This window comes from Vicugna pacos, chromosome 10 (assembly GCF_048564905.1).
Source record: "Vicugna pacos chromosome 10, VicPac4, whole genome shotgun sequence".
Classification (NCBI taxonomy): Eukaryota; Metazoa; Chordata; class Mammalia; order Artiodactyla; family Camelidae; genus Vicugna; species Vicugna pacos.
Genome location: NC_132996.1, coordinates 29,360,033 through 29,377,186, shown reverse-complemented (window position 1 = coordinate 29,377,186; position 17,154 = coordinate 29,360,033). Strand labels below are relative to the sequence as shown.

Sequence of the window (17,154 nt, the reverse complement as noted above, 5' to 3'; positions counted from 1 at the left end):
TTCCTTTGAACATTTATCTCACTCCTTTCAGTTTAGCGTCATAAGCAAGTTTTGGAAATTCTAAGACTAGACCTAAAAGGTAGCCCTCCACTGATAGTTGTATGCCTTGGCACAACTGGATGGATTAGTGTTTAGGCAGACATATCGCAATGGTATTAGTCACAGTATAAAGTTTATTCATTGCCTTTCTATCAATTTTTATGAGTCTCCCAAAGTGTAAGATGAACACTATCCAAACAGCTGCCAGGTTTTTTTTTTCCTTTTTTTTTAATGCATGTAATTTATTATAAAATCCAGGACTTCCTAGGCATTTCTTTCTAATTGTCTGTCTTCTTGATATCTAATGTCTAAGGGAAATAAATGTCACTAAAATGTTACAAACAACCTAGAAATAGAAGTATTTTAGACAGAGGAAAATAATTATAGCAAGATGGAGGTGGAATCCAAACCAGAAAATTCAGTTCAGGAAGCAGTTACAACAGTTCAGAAACAATTGAAAGTGGATTGCAGTCATTAGAGTTTGAGACTGCAGGAGGAGAAAAATTGCAGAAAATAAATGGTTAAGAACGTGAACGTGAGCTTTAGGAATTCTTCATCATGGCCACATGATTATAGTAACACAGCAGTTGAAGATGTAAGTAGATAAGAATAATAGTACTAAGAAATTGCCTAAATATTTCAGATCTGAGAAATACTATCAAAATCCCACGACAAGGATTGATGATAAAACCTGCAATTAGCTCTAGTGTATTATTGAATAAATTGATACATTAATCCACTATTTTACAAACAGCACAAGATCAAATATTTTTCAACAAAATTAATTTTTCCTGAACATAAGCTTTAACAATTTATATTTCTAAAATTGTATTTAAATTTTGAAGGAGCATTTTATTCAATATGGTGTAGTAAGCTGAATCAGGTATGTCAATTTCCACTACACACCAAACATGTAACGACAATAGATACAATAAAAAATGATAAGAAATACATCACCATGCTTCTTAGGTCAAACAAATAGAAAATACATGATAGATAGACAGACTTAGATAGACAGACAGACAGACAGATAGATAATTATGAGATGCAGTGTAAAAACATATAACTGTGTGCTGAAATTGAATCCAGAAAAAATGACCAGGTATTTTTGAGAGGCAGAAAAGAAGATTTGAGAAAAGAAAACTAAAACCCATGTTTACATGAGAAGACATTGTTTGAAAATACATTGCTTATCTCTGAATTTTATGTAAAGTCATTGAACTTTTAATGAAATTCTTAACAGTACAAAAATAATTGCATTTACACAAGAAAAACAAAACTTCCAAATTCTTAAATTGAAAAATAGCACTTGTATAATTGTCTAGTTGAACCATTGGCACTTGTTTTGAACTTGTGTCTTTTATAATCCATGTGTTGTTAAGTTTCAATTTTAATATCAATTTGTTTTCTTTTTCTCTGGGTTTTCATTTTTAGTTGAATATTGCTATCTACCTCTGTACCTATCTATTTCTCTCCATTTAGATTTGTACCTAAGAATTATGTGAACATCACCTGGATTCACAAGACCTCAATGATTGTAATAGGATAGAGTCAGTCATTTGAGTGAGTCTCTTTTCACCATTGCAGGAAGCCTCTCCTGAACGTCTCATGTTGATTTCCTTGTATACCTGGCATATCCACCTTCAACACCTCTGAAATTGGTGTCTCTGCCTTCTTCCTCATTGGGATCCCAGGGATGGAGTCTGCCACCATTTGGGTCTCCATCCCCATTTGCCTTATGTACCTTGTTGCCATCCTGGGGAACTGACCCGTCCTCATTTTCATAAAAGTGGAGCCTTCTCGGCATGAACCCATGAACTATTTTCTCTCCATGTTAGCTCTCTCTGACTTGGGACTGTCCCACTCCTCTCTCCCTACTATGCTTAGAATATTCTTGTTCAGTGCTCCAGGAATTTCCTCTGATGCCTGTATTGCCCAAGAGTTTTTCATTCATGGATTCCCAGCTATGGAATCATCAGTACTTCTCATGTTTTTTGATCACTTTATTACCATCTGCAATCCTCTGAGATACACCTCCATCCTAACCAGTGCCAGAGTCATGAAAATAGGGCTTGTTTTTTCTCTCAGAAATATTTTATTGATCCTTCCTTTTCCTTTAACTTTAAGACATCCAAGATACTGTAAGAAGAACCTCCTTACAAGGTTAATGTCATCTATGGCTTATTTGTAGCTCTCACAGGCATCCTAGACTTCACATTTATTTTCATGTCCTACATGCTGATACTTAAAGCCATGCTGAGCATCAGATCACAGAGGGAAAGGCTCAAGGTCCTCAATACATGTGTTTCCCACATCTGTGCTGTGCTTATCTTCTATGTTCCCATTATCTCCTTAGCTGTCATCTACCTGTTTGCCAAACACAGTTCCCCAATCATGAGGATCCTCATGGCTGATGTTTTCCTGCTGGTACCGCCATTGATGAACCCCATTGTATACTGTGTGAAGAGCCAACAGATAAGAAATCTGGTTTTACCTCCCTACAAATAAAAGTCCAGGACCGGACGGCTTCACCGGGAAATTCTACAAAACATACAAAGAAGAACTCATACCAGTCCTTCTCAAACTCTTCCAGAAGATTGAAAAGGAGGGAATACTCCCAAACTCATTCTATGAAGCCACCATCACCCTGATACCAGAACCAGGCAAAGATACTACCAAAAAAGAGAATTATAGGCCAATATCACTGATGAACATAGATGCCAAAATTCTCACCAAAATATTAGCAAATAAAATCCAACAACACATTAAAGATTATACATCATGACCAAGTGGGGTTCATCCCAGGGATACAAGGGTGGTTCAACATATGCAAATCAATCAATGTAATACATCACATCAACAAGAGAAAGGACAAAAAACACATGATCATCTCAATAGGTGCAGAAAAAGCATTTGATAAAATTCAACACCCATTTATGGTAAAAACTCTCACCAAAGTGGGTATAGAGTACATATGTGGGTGGGTACATATCTCAACAAAAGCTATATATGGCAAACCTACAGCCAGCATATTACTCAATGGTGAAAAACTCAAAAGCTTCCCACTAAAATCTGGGACAAGACAAGGATGCCCACTATCACCACTCCTATTCAACATAGTCTTGGAAGTCTTAGCCACAGCAATCAGGCAAAAGAGAGAAATAAAAGGGATCCGAATTGGAAAAGAAGAGGTAAAAGTGTCACTATATGCTGACGATATGTTACCATACATAGAAAACCCTAAAAGGTCCACACAAAAACTACTAGAGCTGATTGAAGAATTCAGCAAGGTAGCAGGTTACAAGGTTATCATACAAAAATCAGTTGCATTTCTTTACACTAACGATGAATCAACAGAAAAAGAAATTAAAGAAACAATCCCCTTTAAAATAGCACCCAAAGTAATAAAATATCTAGGAATAAATCTAACCCAGGAGGTGAAAAAATTATACACAGAAAACTATAAACCATTGATGAAGGAAATTAAAGAAGACTTTAAAAAATGGAAGGATATCCCATTTTCTTGGATTGGAAGAATCAATATTGTTAAAATGGTCACACTGCCCAAGGTAATCTACAGATTTAATGCAATCCCTATCAAATTACCTAGGACATATTTCACAGAACTAGAACAAATCATAATAAAATTTATATGGAACCATCAAAGACCTAGAATTGCCAAAGCATTACTGAAGAGGAAGAAAGAGTCTGGAGGAATAACTCTCCCAGACTTCAGACAATTCTATGGAGCTATAGTCATCAAGACAGCATGGTATTGGTACAAAAACATATAGACCAATGGAATAGAATAGAGAGCCCAGAAATGAACCCACAAACTTTTGGTCAACTAATCTTTGACAAAGGAGGCAAGAATGTACAATGGAATAAAGACAGCCTCTTCAGCAAATTGTGTTGGGAAAACTGGACAGCAACATGTAAAGCAATGAAGCTAGAACACTCCCTTATATCATACACAAAAATAAACTCAAAATGGATTAAAGACTTAAACATAAGACAAGATACAATAAACCTCCTAGAAGAAAATATTGGCAAAACATTATCTGACATACATCTCACAAATGTTCTCCTAGAACAGTCTACTCAAGCAATAGAAATAAAAGCAAGAATAAACAAATGGGACCTAATGAAACTTACAAGCTTCTGCACAGCAAAGGAAACCATAAGTAAAACAAAATGACAACCTACGGAATGGGAGAAAGTTTTTGCTAATGAAACCGACAAAGGCTTGATCTCCAGAATATATAAGCAGCTCATACGACTTAATAAGAAACAACCAGACAACCCAATCCAAAAATGGGCAAAAGACCTAAACAAGCAATTCTCCAAGGAAGACATACAAATGATCAATAGGCACATGAAAAAATACTCAGTATCACTAATTATCAGAGAAATGCAAATCAGAACTACAATGAGGTATCACCTCACACCAGTCAGAATGGCCATCATTCAAAAATCCACAAATGACAAATGCTAGAGAGGCTGTGCAGAAAGGGGAACCCTCCTACACTGCTGGTGGGAATGCAGTTTGGTGCAGCCACTGTGGAAAACAGTGTGGAGATTCCTCAAAATACTTGGAATAGACTTACCATATGACCCAGGAATCCTGCTCCTGGGCATATATCCAGAAGGAACCCTACTTCAGGATGACATCTGTACCCCAATGTTCATAGCAGCACTATTTGCAATAGCCTAAACATGGAAACAGCCTAAATGTCCATCAGTGGATGACTGGATAAAGAAGAGGTGGTATATGTATACAATGGACTACTACTCAGCCATAAAAACTGACAACATAACACCATTTGCAGCAACATGGATGCTCCTGGAGAATGTCATTCTAAGTGAAGTAAGCCAGAAAGAGAAAGAAAAATACCATATGAGATTGCTCATATGTGGAATCTAAAAAAAAAAAACAAAAAACAAAAAACACACAAACAAAGCATAAATACAAAACAGAAATAAACTCATAGACATAGACTACAAACTTGTGGTTGCCAAGGGGGTGGAGGGTGGGAAGGGATAGACTAGGATTACAAAATTGTAGAATAGATAAACAAGATTATACTGTATAGCACAGGGAAATATACATAAGATCTTATGGTAGCTTACGGAGAAGAAAATATGACAATGAATATACATATGTTCATGTATAACTGAAAAATTGTGCTCTACACTTGAATTTGATACAACATTGTAAAATGATTATAAATCAGTAAAAAATGTTTAAAAAAAAAGAAATCTGGTTTTAGAGAAGCTGTGTCAAAAATACAGCTAACATGGCAGGTGGAGGGTATAGCTCAGTGGTAGAGCACATACCTGGTGTGCACAAGGTCTTGGGTTCAATCCCCAGTGCCTCTGCTAAAGGGGAAAAAATTTTTTTAATGAAAAAAATGCAGCTGACTTGGATGCTTAACGATAATGAAAACCCAATCAGTAAATGACATAGAGAAAGCAGAATTAATCAATAAGGAAGCACACCATACGTTAATCACCTTACAATATCATCTCTCAGTATGCTTATGAAGATTGAAGACAGCCTCGCAAATTTACTGGTTTAGGATTTAGGATTTAGAGCTCTTATGTAAACATAAAATGTATTCGTAGTTCCACTTTCACACACCTTACCAGCCTTATGAACACAATATAAGCTTGTTTTCATCATTTTAGAGTAATATTCTGTGTGTTTATTTGAAAATTAGCAGTATATATTTATATGACAACTGCCTAGTGATTGGAGGTGACAGAGGATTGCTTATTCATTTACAATATCCCTTTCAACACACAGTTTTCACTTTTATGACACATACCTATTCTCTCAGGAACTGAAATTGAAAAGGGCAATGACAATGCACACATGGAACAAATATGCATTCGTGCAGAGTTTACAAAAATATAAGAATTAAATTCATTTATTTGTTTCAATATTTCTTTCCTGAACATTAAAATATCACTTTCTAAGTTATGTAGGGTTGAAAATTCTCTGTCTACCAGATTTCTACAGGAGTTCTACCTAATGCCATAACTCATTATACCGTATATGTCTCACTCCCATGCAAGACTGTAAACCCTGATAAAGATTAATTTTCAAAATTTTACTGCTCTCACAAAGAAATAAATTGAACATCAATATAGATCTCACTTAGCTGATTTTTAATGAATGAACCAGGCAAATGATACAACCAGTTCAAAGAGACCAATTAAAGATACACTTATAAATAGCAATGTTTATATTAATTTTCAAATGAGTTCAACTATGACTTCTTTCACCTGTGGGACACATGCCAATTGACCCTCGACCAGTTTATTCACCTGTCTACCAATGTGAATTACTTTGATTGCAGTTAGTATCTACAACTTACAGAGTTGGAAAATAGCTCAAAGACAGTGAAAACTCTAAGTCCCTACATAATCAGAATTAGATAACCCATAGGGGTAGGCTGTGAACAATGCAGTTTTCCATTGAAGCACATATCTTTTTTTTCATATAGTCTCCCCCATTTTAATAAAACATTATTTGAAAGAAAGATTATTCTTGATCATAAAACAAGGCTCTCCTCATTAGGTTTGGCCTCATTATTTGTACAGATGAAAAAATTCACCAGGAGGGCTTCTTAAGTTTGCAGTGCTGGAGACTTCCATACAGAATCTCAGACAGGATGTTATAAAGCTGCTATTATAATTCTATATCTAGGAGAGGAAATTATAACCAAAAAAATTATCTCCATCAAATTACTCCTTCAGGTAGCCACACAATTGAGTAATACTTTATTTTCCTGAACTCCCCAAGACATCCTGGGATCCTTGGCTTGCCTCCCTTTCCACCTCTAAGAGATCAGCCGGTAAGCCAAGCAACAGGCTAATTTACCCGGGATTTTGTCAGCACAGACTCTATAAAGTCAACCTCAGTTCCCTAAAAGTGACTGGTCCTGCCTGATTAAATCAGAAACATTCCCAAGTATGATATTCTAGGAAAGGCCCTAGTTGCACAATCAATTTTTAAAATTATATCTTGGTTAAAAAGAGGACAGGTTCTTAAACTGTACCTATAAAAATAATACATTGTCCTGAAAAGCAAGGACACTCAGTAAGGGTTTCCTGAACTCAGAGTATTCAGTGAGAATCAGCTATGACTTCAAAATGTTTGATTTAGTTTACAAAAGCAGATTCTACTAGATTAGTACAGTTTAAGAGAATGATAAAAAGCCTTATTATATATTCAGAAAATAGAACATAAACCACATCAACAATATTCCAAACGCATGATAAGATGTTACTTATCAGTTAATTTAGTTCTACACAATTAATTCTTGTTCCACCGGCTCTTGAGTTAGCAGTCTCATGAAGGTGTTTGTCTGTTGTTAGGAAGAGTCATGGAAATCACAACTCAGCCCACTAGAAAAACCTGAAAGTTACCCAAGAGCTGGTTCTTTGAAGTTTGCAGTACTTGCTGCAGTCCTTTTCCGTGAGCTCTGGCGGGGTCCTTCTCTGTTGAAGACGAAACTCCAGCCTATTGCTGATTGCAGAGCTTTCATGAATGCATCAGAGCCAAACAAAAATTATCTATTGTTTTAAGATAGTTAAGCCAACTTAAGAGAGTTAAATTTATCTTTATATGTATTCTTTTTCATTATATGTTATTACAAGATATTTATACTTATCTTTAAATGGCTATTATTAATTTATTACTTATGCATTCAAATGTAAAAAGTCTGATGAGAGTTGATAATACAAATAGTGCAACTGACAAGTAAATTTGATTGTCTCCATGGCATGCAAAACAAGATAATAAAGCTATTTCCAAAAAGAGAAGTTTAAAAAAAGTCTCTAAGGATAATGATATAGACTATATCTGAGGACAGTAATGTTTCATCTGATATATACAAATAAATAAGCATAATTTTTACAATGGAAACAATATCGACACATAGCATAATAATCATGGGAAATGATATGCATAATGTACCAAGGAAATACCAAGATTGCCAAGAATATCAAATAAAGAGATTCAGTGAATCTAGAGTAAGCCTAGATATTTGTATTTTTATAAAACTCCATAGAGAAGTCTTATGTGCATCCCAGGTTGAAAACTACTGTCCTTGAAGATGCTAGATGAAAAGGAAACTTTCAAAACATTCTCAGAAGAAAACATCTATAAGTTTAAGGGAGTGAAATCTAGAGGAGGAGGCAGACACAAAAAGGCATAATTGTCACATATGGTGAAAATGCTCTGAGATTATTCACATGATTCTGTCAATCAGAGAAGACAGGAACATAATTCTGCCAGAGGGAGCAGAGGGGCTTAAGGGGTGTTTTCCTCAAAGGATTAGTTCTTCCCATTTACAGGGGGTTGGATGACTCTCCTTGGCTCCAGTCCCTGTTGAGTTTCACCCACAGGGAGTTTTCTTTTTCTCTGGGTGCAGCCTGCTGGGCTGGAATCAAAGTTTTCTGGGCTAATAGGAAAGCATCAGGGAGGCAGGACTAGATTCTGTAGGTCAGGATTAAATGGTCATGACCGCACAGCAGTGGAATTGTGGTGACTGACTGCATGCCACCTTCATTTCCTCTTTACTCTGGCATGGGGGTACAATGACTTACCAACTTACTGGTAAGTTTCCCGATGTTCATAGCTCTTTGCACCAGCTCAAGAGAAAAAATCCACATAGTATATCTAATTGTAGTCACTACATGCTTAGGATAGATGCCATTACCCCGACCTTCTAAAAAGCCCCACAGTTACGTAAATGCACGGTAGAATTCCAGGGTCCTGCCAAATTGATGGCAATCAACCAAGTGCCAGGCCCAAAATCACCGACTGAGCACAGAAGGAAGTTCAAAATCAGCTATTTGGACCTGCCTCTTGGGTGATATGTTTGCTGAATGGTAGTTATCGCCTTACATGTTACTGTAAGTTGTTTCTGAGTACAGGTATGTAAGACCACTGAGTTTGCAGTGGGCATCAGTGAGAAGGGAATAGTGACCACTAGGAGTTGCTTTCTCCATGGTATATCCTAACTCAGCATGCTTCTTATTAGACTTAAATCTCTGCCTTACATTTTTCCTTTCTTGATAAATAAGAAAGCAATCTTATGATTCTAACAAAAAACTGCCTATGAGTTCATGGATTTTAATTAATGGTGTAGAGGTGGGTTTTGTATATATTCTCTTCAATCATCTACTCTACATATAGAGGTCTCCAAATTGAGGGTATAACTTCATTCATTCAAGTATATGCGTGTATATCAACATGATGTCTGCTTCTATTAGATTCTATGAAGCCAGAGGGAGGACAAAAAATATCAGTAATATCAAGGAAAGCACACTATACACCGATACACTTGAATGGGAGGTGGACAAAAGTCTCAGGGAAGGATTGTAAAGGACTTAATAGCTAACTGAGGATTTGAACAAAGAAAGTCAAGGCAAGGAAGAGCATTTTTACCATTTGCAAAAGGAGAAGACTTGAAAAGCGCAGATAGAAAAAGCATATTGCAGAAATTTAACAGTAGCTGGAACATGAACTGGGGAGTGAGCTTGGAGAGGGAGGAGGGTGATAATTAATGCCTCTTTGTGGCCAGGATTACACTGTGATCACTATTACAAGTAATTAATCCCACACTTTCTCTATTTTCTGTTCACTGCATGGAAAAAAAAAATTCATGTTATTTTCCTAATTTCCTAATGGAATTCAACAATTCCTTTTTGGGAAAGTAACATTTCTCTTGAATTGTCTCTGAAATTCTTCTTCCCTTACCATATCACAAGGGGTATTCCACAGTTTGACTGTGAATTTTAAGTTCCCAATTTGTGGTTCTGTTAACAATGATTACGGTAAACATTATGTTCTGCACCCTGGACTATAAATATAATCAAACAAATATTAAATATTAACTGTGGTTCTGCTATAAGTTTCAAATCCTTTATTTTCTAGCTGATTCATAAAATCTTAGATTTAGAGAGCTAAAAACATATGTCTCCATCCTGCTCTAGTACAGATAGTCTGCCATAGCATGACAATACAATAAGCAATAACAAGAGGCTTAATTTTAAAAAGAAAACGAAAGAGAGCGAGATCAAGAGAAAGAGAGGGAGGGAGGAAAGTTTATTTATCTCTGTCAGTTTTTACCTGTTTAAATGTATATTGTTTTTTCTTAACTATTTGATAGAAACTGGATCAAGGAACGTGATATTTCAAGTAATTCTTATGTAAAAGAAAGTTTTAAGGTCAATTTAACTTAAAAAAGGACAATTATTATATCATATACTTTACTAAGAGAGAAAGTTCTAAACTCAACAGAAGTGTGAGAGATTTTACACAAGATTCACCATCTCTCTGTCATACTTAGTTATTAAGGACCTCTCTCCAACTAAAATAGACCCTAATTCAAGGACTAGATAATTATTTCATTTCTCTGGTATTAACTATCTCTGTGAATTTACTGTGTCTGCACATGTTTATTCGCAGTCTCAGAACAGATCCAGGTCGGCTGCAATCCCTGGAGAGCTCAGCACCCCTCAAGCAAGGGGACTAGGAGAGAAGAAAGAGACAAGCCCTCATATATGAAGAGGAGACCTTGGCGACAGACAAATGCGATAACTTCTGGGATTTTATACTAAAATCCTTCCACTTTCAAATATCCACCCTCTGGTAAGTACTCAGATATCTTCATCTATTTTGCTCTCATTTTACTGCTTTTTTTTTTTTTTTTTTTGTAAATCAACCACATGGAACTTCATACAGAGCAGGAGACACTTCCAAAAGTCATGTATCTAGGAAAATTGTTCCTTTCAGAGACTATACAAATAAACTATTTACCTTTAGGGGAGTTGTTCTTCAACAGAATTCAAATTCTCCAAAATTGTGACACTTACCACTTCAGGTTATTGTTCTCTTGTCAACACTCCACAAATGGTCACAAATTCCAGGCCAGGAGAAACTTAGACATAATTTGTCAGTAATCTCTGCAGTGACTGCCCTTACAAATACAAAAATAATTTGAAAATCAAGGGATTTTTTAAAAGATATTTAAATAACCAACAATCTAGCAGGGGACAGCACTAAGAGTAGTTTGGTTTTGAGAAGATCATACTTTTGTGAGAATTCCAACAAGTAGGAAGAAATTAAATTTTGAGACTCCTCTGCCTTCACATAGTGTCATTCTGGAAATCATATATTCTAACCAACATCTTATCTAGAATGTGAAAGCAAGAACTCATAGAGGAGTCCAGATTAATTGATTAGGGTCTACTAGTATGTTACTAGTAGAAAAAGAAACCAGCTTTTCATCTGATTGCAAAATATATTCCTGGTTTCTCTATAGGAAAAAAATGGCCAGAAGTACTTCTTTAAATCTATGATCCAGGAAATTCCAGTCTAAAGTGAAAGCCACTTCTCACTATATAGTCACATAAATAATTTGTTCTATCAAAAGACAGTTGAAAAAACCCAGAAAGTTCAGAACTGCTTTTTTTCTACTAAATTTCCAGATATTCACATTTTATCTACTCAAGACTTTCTGTGACTCGCTGCAGAGCCCTCTAAACTGATCATGTCCATTATCAACATGTCACATGTTGAAATCACCACATTCTTCTTGTTTGGGATGCCAAGGCTGGAATATGCACACATCTGGATCTCTATTCCTGTCTGCAGCATGTACCTTGTTGCTATTCTGGGAAACTGCACCATCCTTTTCATCATCAAGACAGAACCCTCACTGCATGATCCCATGTACTATTTCCTTTCCATGTTGGCCCTGTCTGACATGAGCTTGTCCTTTTCCTCTCTTCCCACTATGTTGAGGATCTTCTTATTCAAGGCTTCTGAAATCTCTGCTAATGCCTGCTTTTCCCAGAAATTCTTCATCCATGGATTCACAGCACTGGAGTCCTCAGTGCTCCTGATCATGTCGTTTGACCGCTTCCTCACCATCCACAACCCTCTAAGACACAGCTCCATTCTTACAACTGTCAGAGCTGCCCAAATAGGAGTGGTATGCTTTTTCAAGAGCTTCCTCCTGGTTCTTCCCTTCCCCTTCACTTTGAGAAGGTTGAAATATTGTAAGAAAAGCCAATTATCCCATTCCTACTGTCTCCACCAGGATGTCATGAAGTTGGCCTGCTCTGACAACAGAATTGATGTCATTTATGGCTTTTTTGGGGCACTCTGCCTTATGGTAGATTTTATGCTCATTGCTGTATCTTACATTCTGATCCTCAAGACTGTGCTGGGAATTGCATCCCAAAAGGAGCAGCTCAAGGCCCTCAATACTTGTGTTTCACACATCTGTGCAGTGACCATCTTCTATCTGCCCATCATCAACCTCGCCATTGTCCATCACTTTGCCCGGGACGTCTCTCCCCTCTTCAATGTTCTTATGGCAAATGTTCTTCTACTCGTGCGTCCACTTATGAATCCCATTGTGTACTGTGTGAAAACTAGGCAGATTAAGTCAGAAGCAAATATAACAGTCATATATAGTAGAAAACATCTGGGGGGAATGTCTCAGTAAGAGATTAAAGGTAAGTTTGGGAAAACCTAATATTTGGTACAAATGGTCAATATATTTTTATTGTTATTGTCATCAGATTTATTTCAATCAAACTGTATATTGAAGGTGGGCATAAAATAGGAAATGGAGTTCATTCTGGGGTGTCTCCATCCTAATTAATAAAAAAAAAGATGCCTTTTGAAGTCATCTTTGATAAAAGCAACAAATTATAGTCAACACTGACAACCGTAATGTTTGTCCTTGTGACAGATTTTGATTCCTCATTCTAAGATTCCATCTATCTGTTAAGTTCTTTTGATTCTAGACCCAAATTATATCTCAAGTCTACCTCCTCATTCTCTCCATTTTAATCATCCTTGTATGTCACCAGCACTTCTTTCATGAAATGCTGCAGTAAATTCTTTAGTTTCTTAATGTGTACTCTTACTACTTTCTAACTGATTTTCTGTGCAAGATGAAAATGATCTTTTTAAAAGACAAATTGAATGATGTAAGGTCTCTTTTAAATATAAACTTTTACTTCTCTGAGAATAGAATTAAAGCAATGAAGTACACACCACCAGATGACACATGTTCTTTACCTGCTCTACCTCTCCAACATTACCAGATAATCAAACTCTAGTTACATTGGCCTTCTCATAATTCATTGAATTTGTAAATTTTTCTGTTTTGTATAACTTTTCACATCTGAACCTTTTTCTTAGAATGCTATATATAACTCATTTCTATTCACTTTTTTAAAGGTTTCCACTTAATTTCATCATAGATTGCCTATCACCCTCAGTTCAAATTATGACCCTCTCTTTTTATTGATCTCTTTTTTTGCTTGTTTGTTCTTTATTCTTCATTATATTCATTATTATGAGTATAATGTATTAAATATAATGTATGTTTATTTCTTTTCTTTCTACTTCCCAAATAGAGTGTACTATCATTGAAGGGAGAGACCATACTTACTTTCTTTCTGTGTGCCTAACATCTAGGATTTGCTGACACAGAGTATATCTCCAATAAATAATTGTTAACAAATGAATGTGAAAATGAGGCTATGTTGAGGAAGATGAAATTGTTGAAGAGTTCAGTAATACTCCATCCATATGGGATATAACTTTCTTAAGTTTGTATCAAGGACAGGCATATCATAAATAGGCAAATTTACCGAGGCCCTTTCCTTAGAATCTTCCCACAGAGATGATCTCGTAAGCACAAGAGCTCAGGAAAGTTGGAAGCCTGCTAATTTCTAGACTTCCATCCAGTTGTAAAGTGCAAAAACAATTGTTATATTGCATTAAATCAAAGACAGTACTGATTATCACCTGCATTCCAATTTCAGAGATATTAAAATGTGAAGAATGTGCATCTTAGAACACACAAAATTTATTATTATTTATTTATGGAAGTTGCTCCTGGTCATTTTGAATAAGAGCTCTTTCAGATGAGGATCCTCCAAATCTTAAGGTCATCAATGGCAAGAGACTCAGAAATTAATGCCTCAGTTTCTTGCACACATTTAAAAAAGTTTCTTTGCATTGTTCTTTCTCCTTCTCCTTATATCTTTTTTTTTTTTTTGCCCCTGTCATTCACACTCTATTTCTATTTCTGTGTGGCCATTTCACAATCAATTTTTTTTCCACGAGACCCTTAATTTTCAGCTGGAGATGTTTTCCTATAATTTGTTTTTTGCTATCTTAAGCTGTTTCATAAATTGCTGTTTCCAGAAACTGTGCAAAGATTCTCATTATAAGCCTCTGTTAGAGTGCTCATTGGTGGCATGCATATTTAATGATGTAGCATTAGTTTCTTCAAAAGCTATTTGTTAAATACCTACTTTGTTTCAGTCACTTTACTACATGCTTGTGAAAAAATGATTAATGCCATGAGAAAATACTGTATAACACATTTTAACTGAGTATCATCAACCCAGTGTATTGAACTGTAGTATAACCCTGACAGTTGATGTTTTTCTCTCACATAATGCAAGTGTCTGACTTAAGCTATGATTACAAGAGACATCTTCAAAGAGGAATGTCTCTAATGGACACATTTGCCAGCCACACAACTAGAAAAGCCAGGCCAATCCCTTCCCCCAATCAGGCCACTTTGTTTTAGAGATGTTGCTTGATTTCAATAGTTGACCGTTTGGAGTCCTTGTTTTTTCCTTTTCTCCCACTATAAATTCCCACTCCTGTGTTTTAAATTCACTAATAAAAAGTGAGTCTGATAGACTCATGGACATAGAAAACAAACTATGGTTACCAAAGGGGAAAGGGTGGGGGAAGGATAACTAGGAGTTGGGGATTAACAGACACACACCACTGTATATAAAATAGATGAACAACAAGGACCTACTGTATAGCACAGGGAACTATATTCAATTTCTTGTAATAACCTATAGTGGAAAAGAATTTGAAAAGAAAAAAAAATATATATATATATGTATGTGTATGTATAACTGAATCACTTTACTATACACCTGAAACTAACACTGTAAATCAACTACACGTCAATAAAAATTTTTTTTAAATACGAAAGGAAAAAAAAAGTGAGTTTGATAAACATTAAGGCTCCCACCATCAACACCAATAAACTCAGAACCCAGGTCTGTTTCTCTCTCTCTCTCTCCCCCAGTGTCCTCACTGTGTGGCCCCAGGTATGCCATGTAATTTCTAAGACTTATAAGTAATAAAACTCTTTTTTTCCCAAAGTTTCCTCATGGTTATTGCTGAGGGCATCCTGAAATCATAATAACTGCAAGGACCAGTCTAGCCACGAACATTGGTTATTGATAGTAAGAGGTCAGCACAAAACAATAATTGAATGTATCATCATTTCTCAGTAATTCGAAATCCCATACATACCACATACCACATATTAAACATGTATATTATATCTGTGCATGTGTGTGTCTGTGCATGAGTGTTCCCCGTGTGTTTCTGAAGTAGATAGGCCTGAACATTTTCTTCTTTTGATTTTTGTAAGATCATTGCCATTCTTCAACTATATCAGAATTTTTAAAAATACACATTTAAATCATTTACAATTAGAATAAACTAAAAAGATATCATTTCAATAGAAGTTAAAAAAAAGTTCAATAAAATATGATAGCCATGCATAATTTTAAAAGATTCTTAGAACGCAAGGAGTATGAAAGAACTGATTTCATGTTAAATAGTGAAAATTAAACTCCTCCCTCAAAGCAAAGAATAAACCTAAAAGTCAGTGACAAAATATTAAGATAGCCCTTTAAAATTCAAGAAAAGACCAAGATTCCCTATATTATTATCTATATTCAGTTTTGATTCAGGCCTTAGAACACTAAAATAAGTGAGAAAATAACCAGAATGGGACATACAGCTGATATACAAGAATTCCTGCAGAGAATCCCAGATAAAAAACGAACAAATAATTCAAAAGGAAAATAATAATAAATTTTAAAATATAAGACAAACTACACTGATTTTAACACAACATACATGCTCGTTAGTCACTCTAATTGAAGAGAGACAATTTTTATCAGTTACATTTACTTGACTATTATCTTTAAGTTTTTCCTTTTTCCTTGATGAAACAAATCACTCCCAAGCAAATCCAACATGACTGACAGATTTGCTTCCATCTACCAAAACCATGTAGTAGGAGACAAAAGTAGCATGTTTCAAAGGGTGGTCTTTGGACCACCAACATAGGCATCACCTGGGAGCTTGTTAAACATATAGTAATTTATGATCCACTGAAGTATCTTGAATGAAAATGTTCATTTTAACAAAATTTTCAAGTGATTCATCTTCACATTGAAGTTTAAAAGACACTTCACTAAACCACTTCTTTATTGCCAAATGTAGAGAATTTGTGTGTGATTGTGTATTGTGAAGGTTGAAAGACTTGCAAAGATCCTAGACAAAAAGTGAAAGCCACAGTGAATTTGTTTCTCTCTAATTTCTGAATTTCTAATTATATCATAGGTTATTATGTTTGAGAAATTAAATATGATTTACACTGCAAAGATTGGTTGGTCACATGTGATTGCTGACCTATGGTTTGCTCCTATTTATTCCAAAGAGAATCCCTGCCTACAAGTAAGTATAGTGTAAATCTACATAGCCTAACATGGCTGACTGCATCAATTGAATAAACAGGATTGAGTAAGAGACTAAAGAGACAAGCAGTAAAGTGGGAGAACATAAATGCTATACATCACCAACAAGTGGCTGAGCCTATATTTATTAAAACACTTCTGTAAATCAATTATGGAAAGACAAACAATCCAATGGAAAATGGGCAAATGGCTTCAGTAGATGCTTCAAAAATAAGAAATAAAAATGACCAATAAACATATGATAGAGAAATATAATTTCATGTCAGAAGAAAATTAATATACAATATTGGTAGCCTGATCTCTTTCAGAACTTGAGATTCTAAATACCTAGCTGATTTGTCCCAAGATATGTTGGCAAATGAGCCAAGGGAAAGATTTGATGAATGGCTGTTGAATTTTAATATGGCCTCCAAGATTTTATCATGCTCAGTTTCCTCAATCTGAGCCTGCATTATGAGCTCAGTCTTAGATCACTGACCCTTGAGACAA

General features: G+C 35.5%; 1 protein-coding gene, 1 long non-coding RNA gene and 1 pseudogene across 3 annotated transcripts in view; all 3 read left to right on the top strand.

The window, feature by feature from the left end:
* Positions 1–1,678: 1,678 nt before the first annotated feature.
* Positions 1,679–3,369, top strand: LOC102546057 (olfactory receptor 51A4-like; annotated as a pseudogene).
* An 8,237-nt stretch (positions 3,370–11,606) lies between these two features.
* LOC102545804 (olfactory receptor 51A4-like) lies at positions 11,607–12,569 on the top strand. Its single transcript, XM_006203576.1, has one exon. It carries the CDS (start codon positions 11,607–11,609, stop codon positions 12,567–12,569), a length of 963 nt encoding a protein of 320 aa, XP_006203638.1.
* A 3,991-nt stretch (positions 12,570–16,560) lies between these two features.
* Positions 16,561–17,154, top strand: part of LOC140698695 (uncharacterized) — a 30,103-nt gene continuing 29,509 nt past the window's right edge. For both annotated transcript variants that reach the window (XR_012076534.1, XR_012076533.1), the window contains exon 1: positions 16,561–16,645. This is a non-coding gene — a long non-coding RNA (uncharacterized lncRNA). The remainder of the gene's footprint in view (positions 16,646–17,154) is intronic.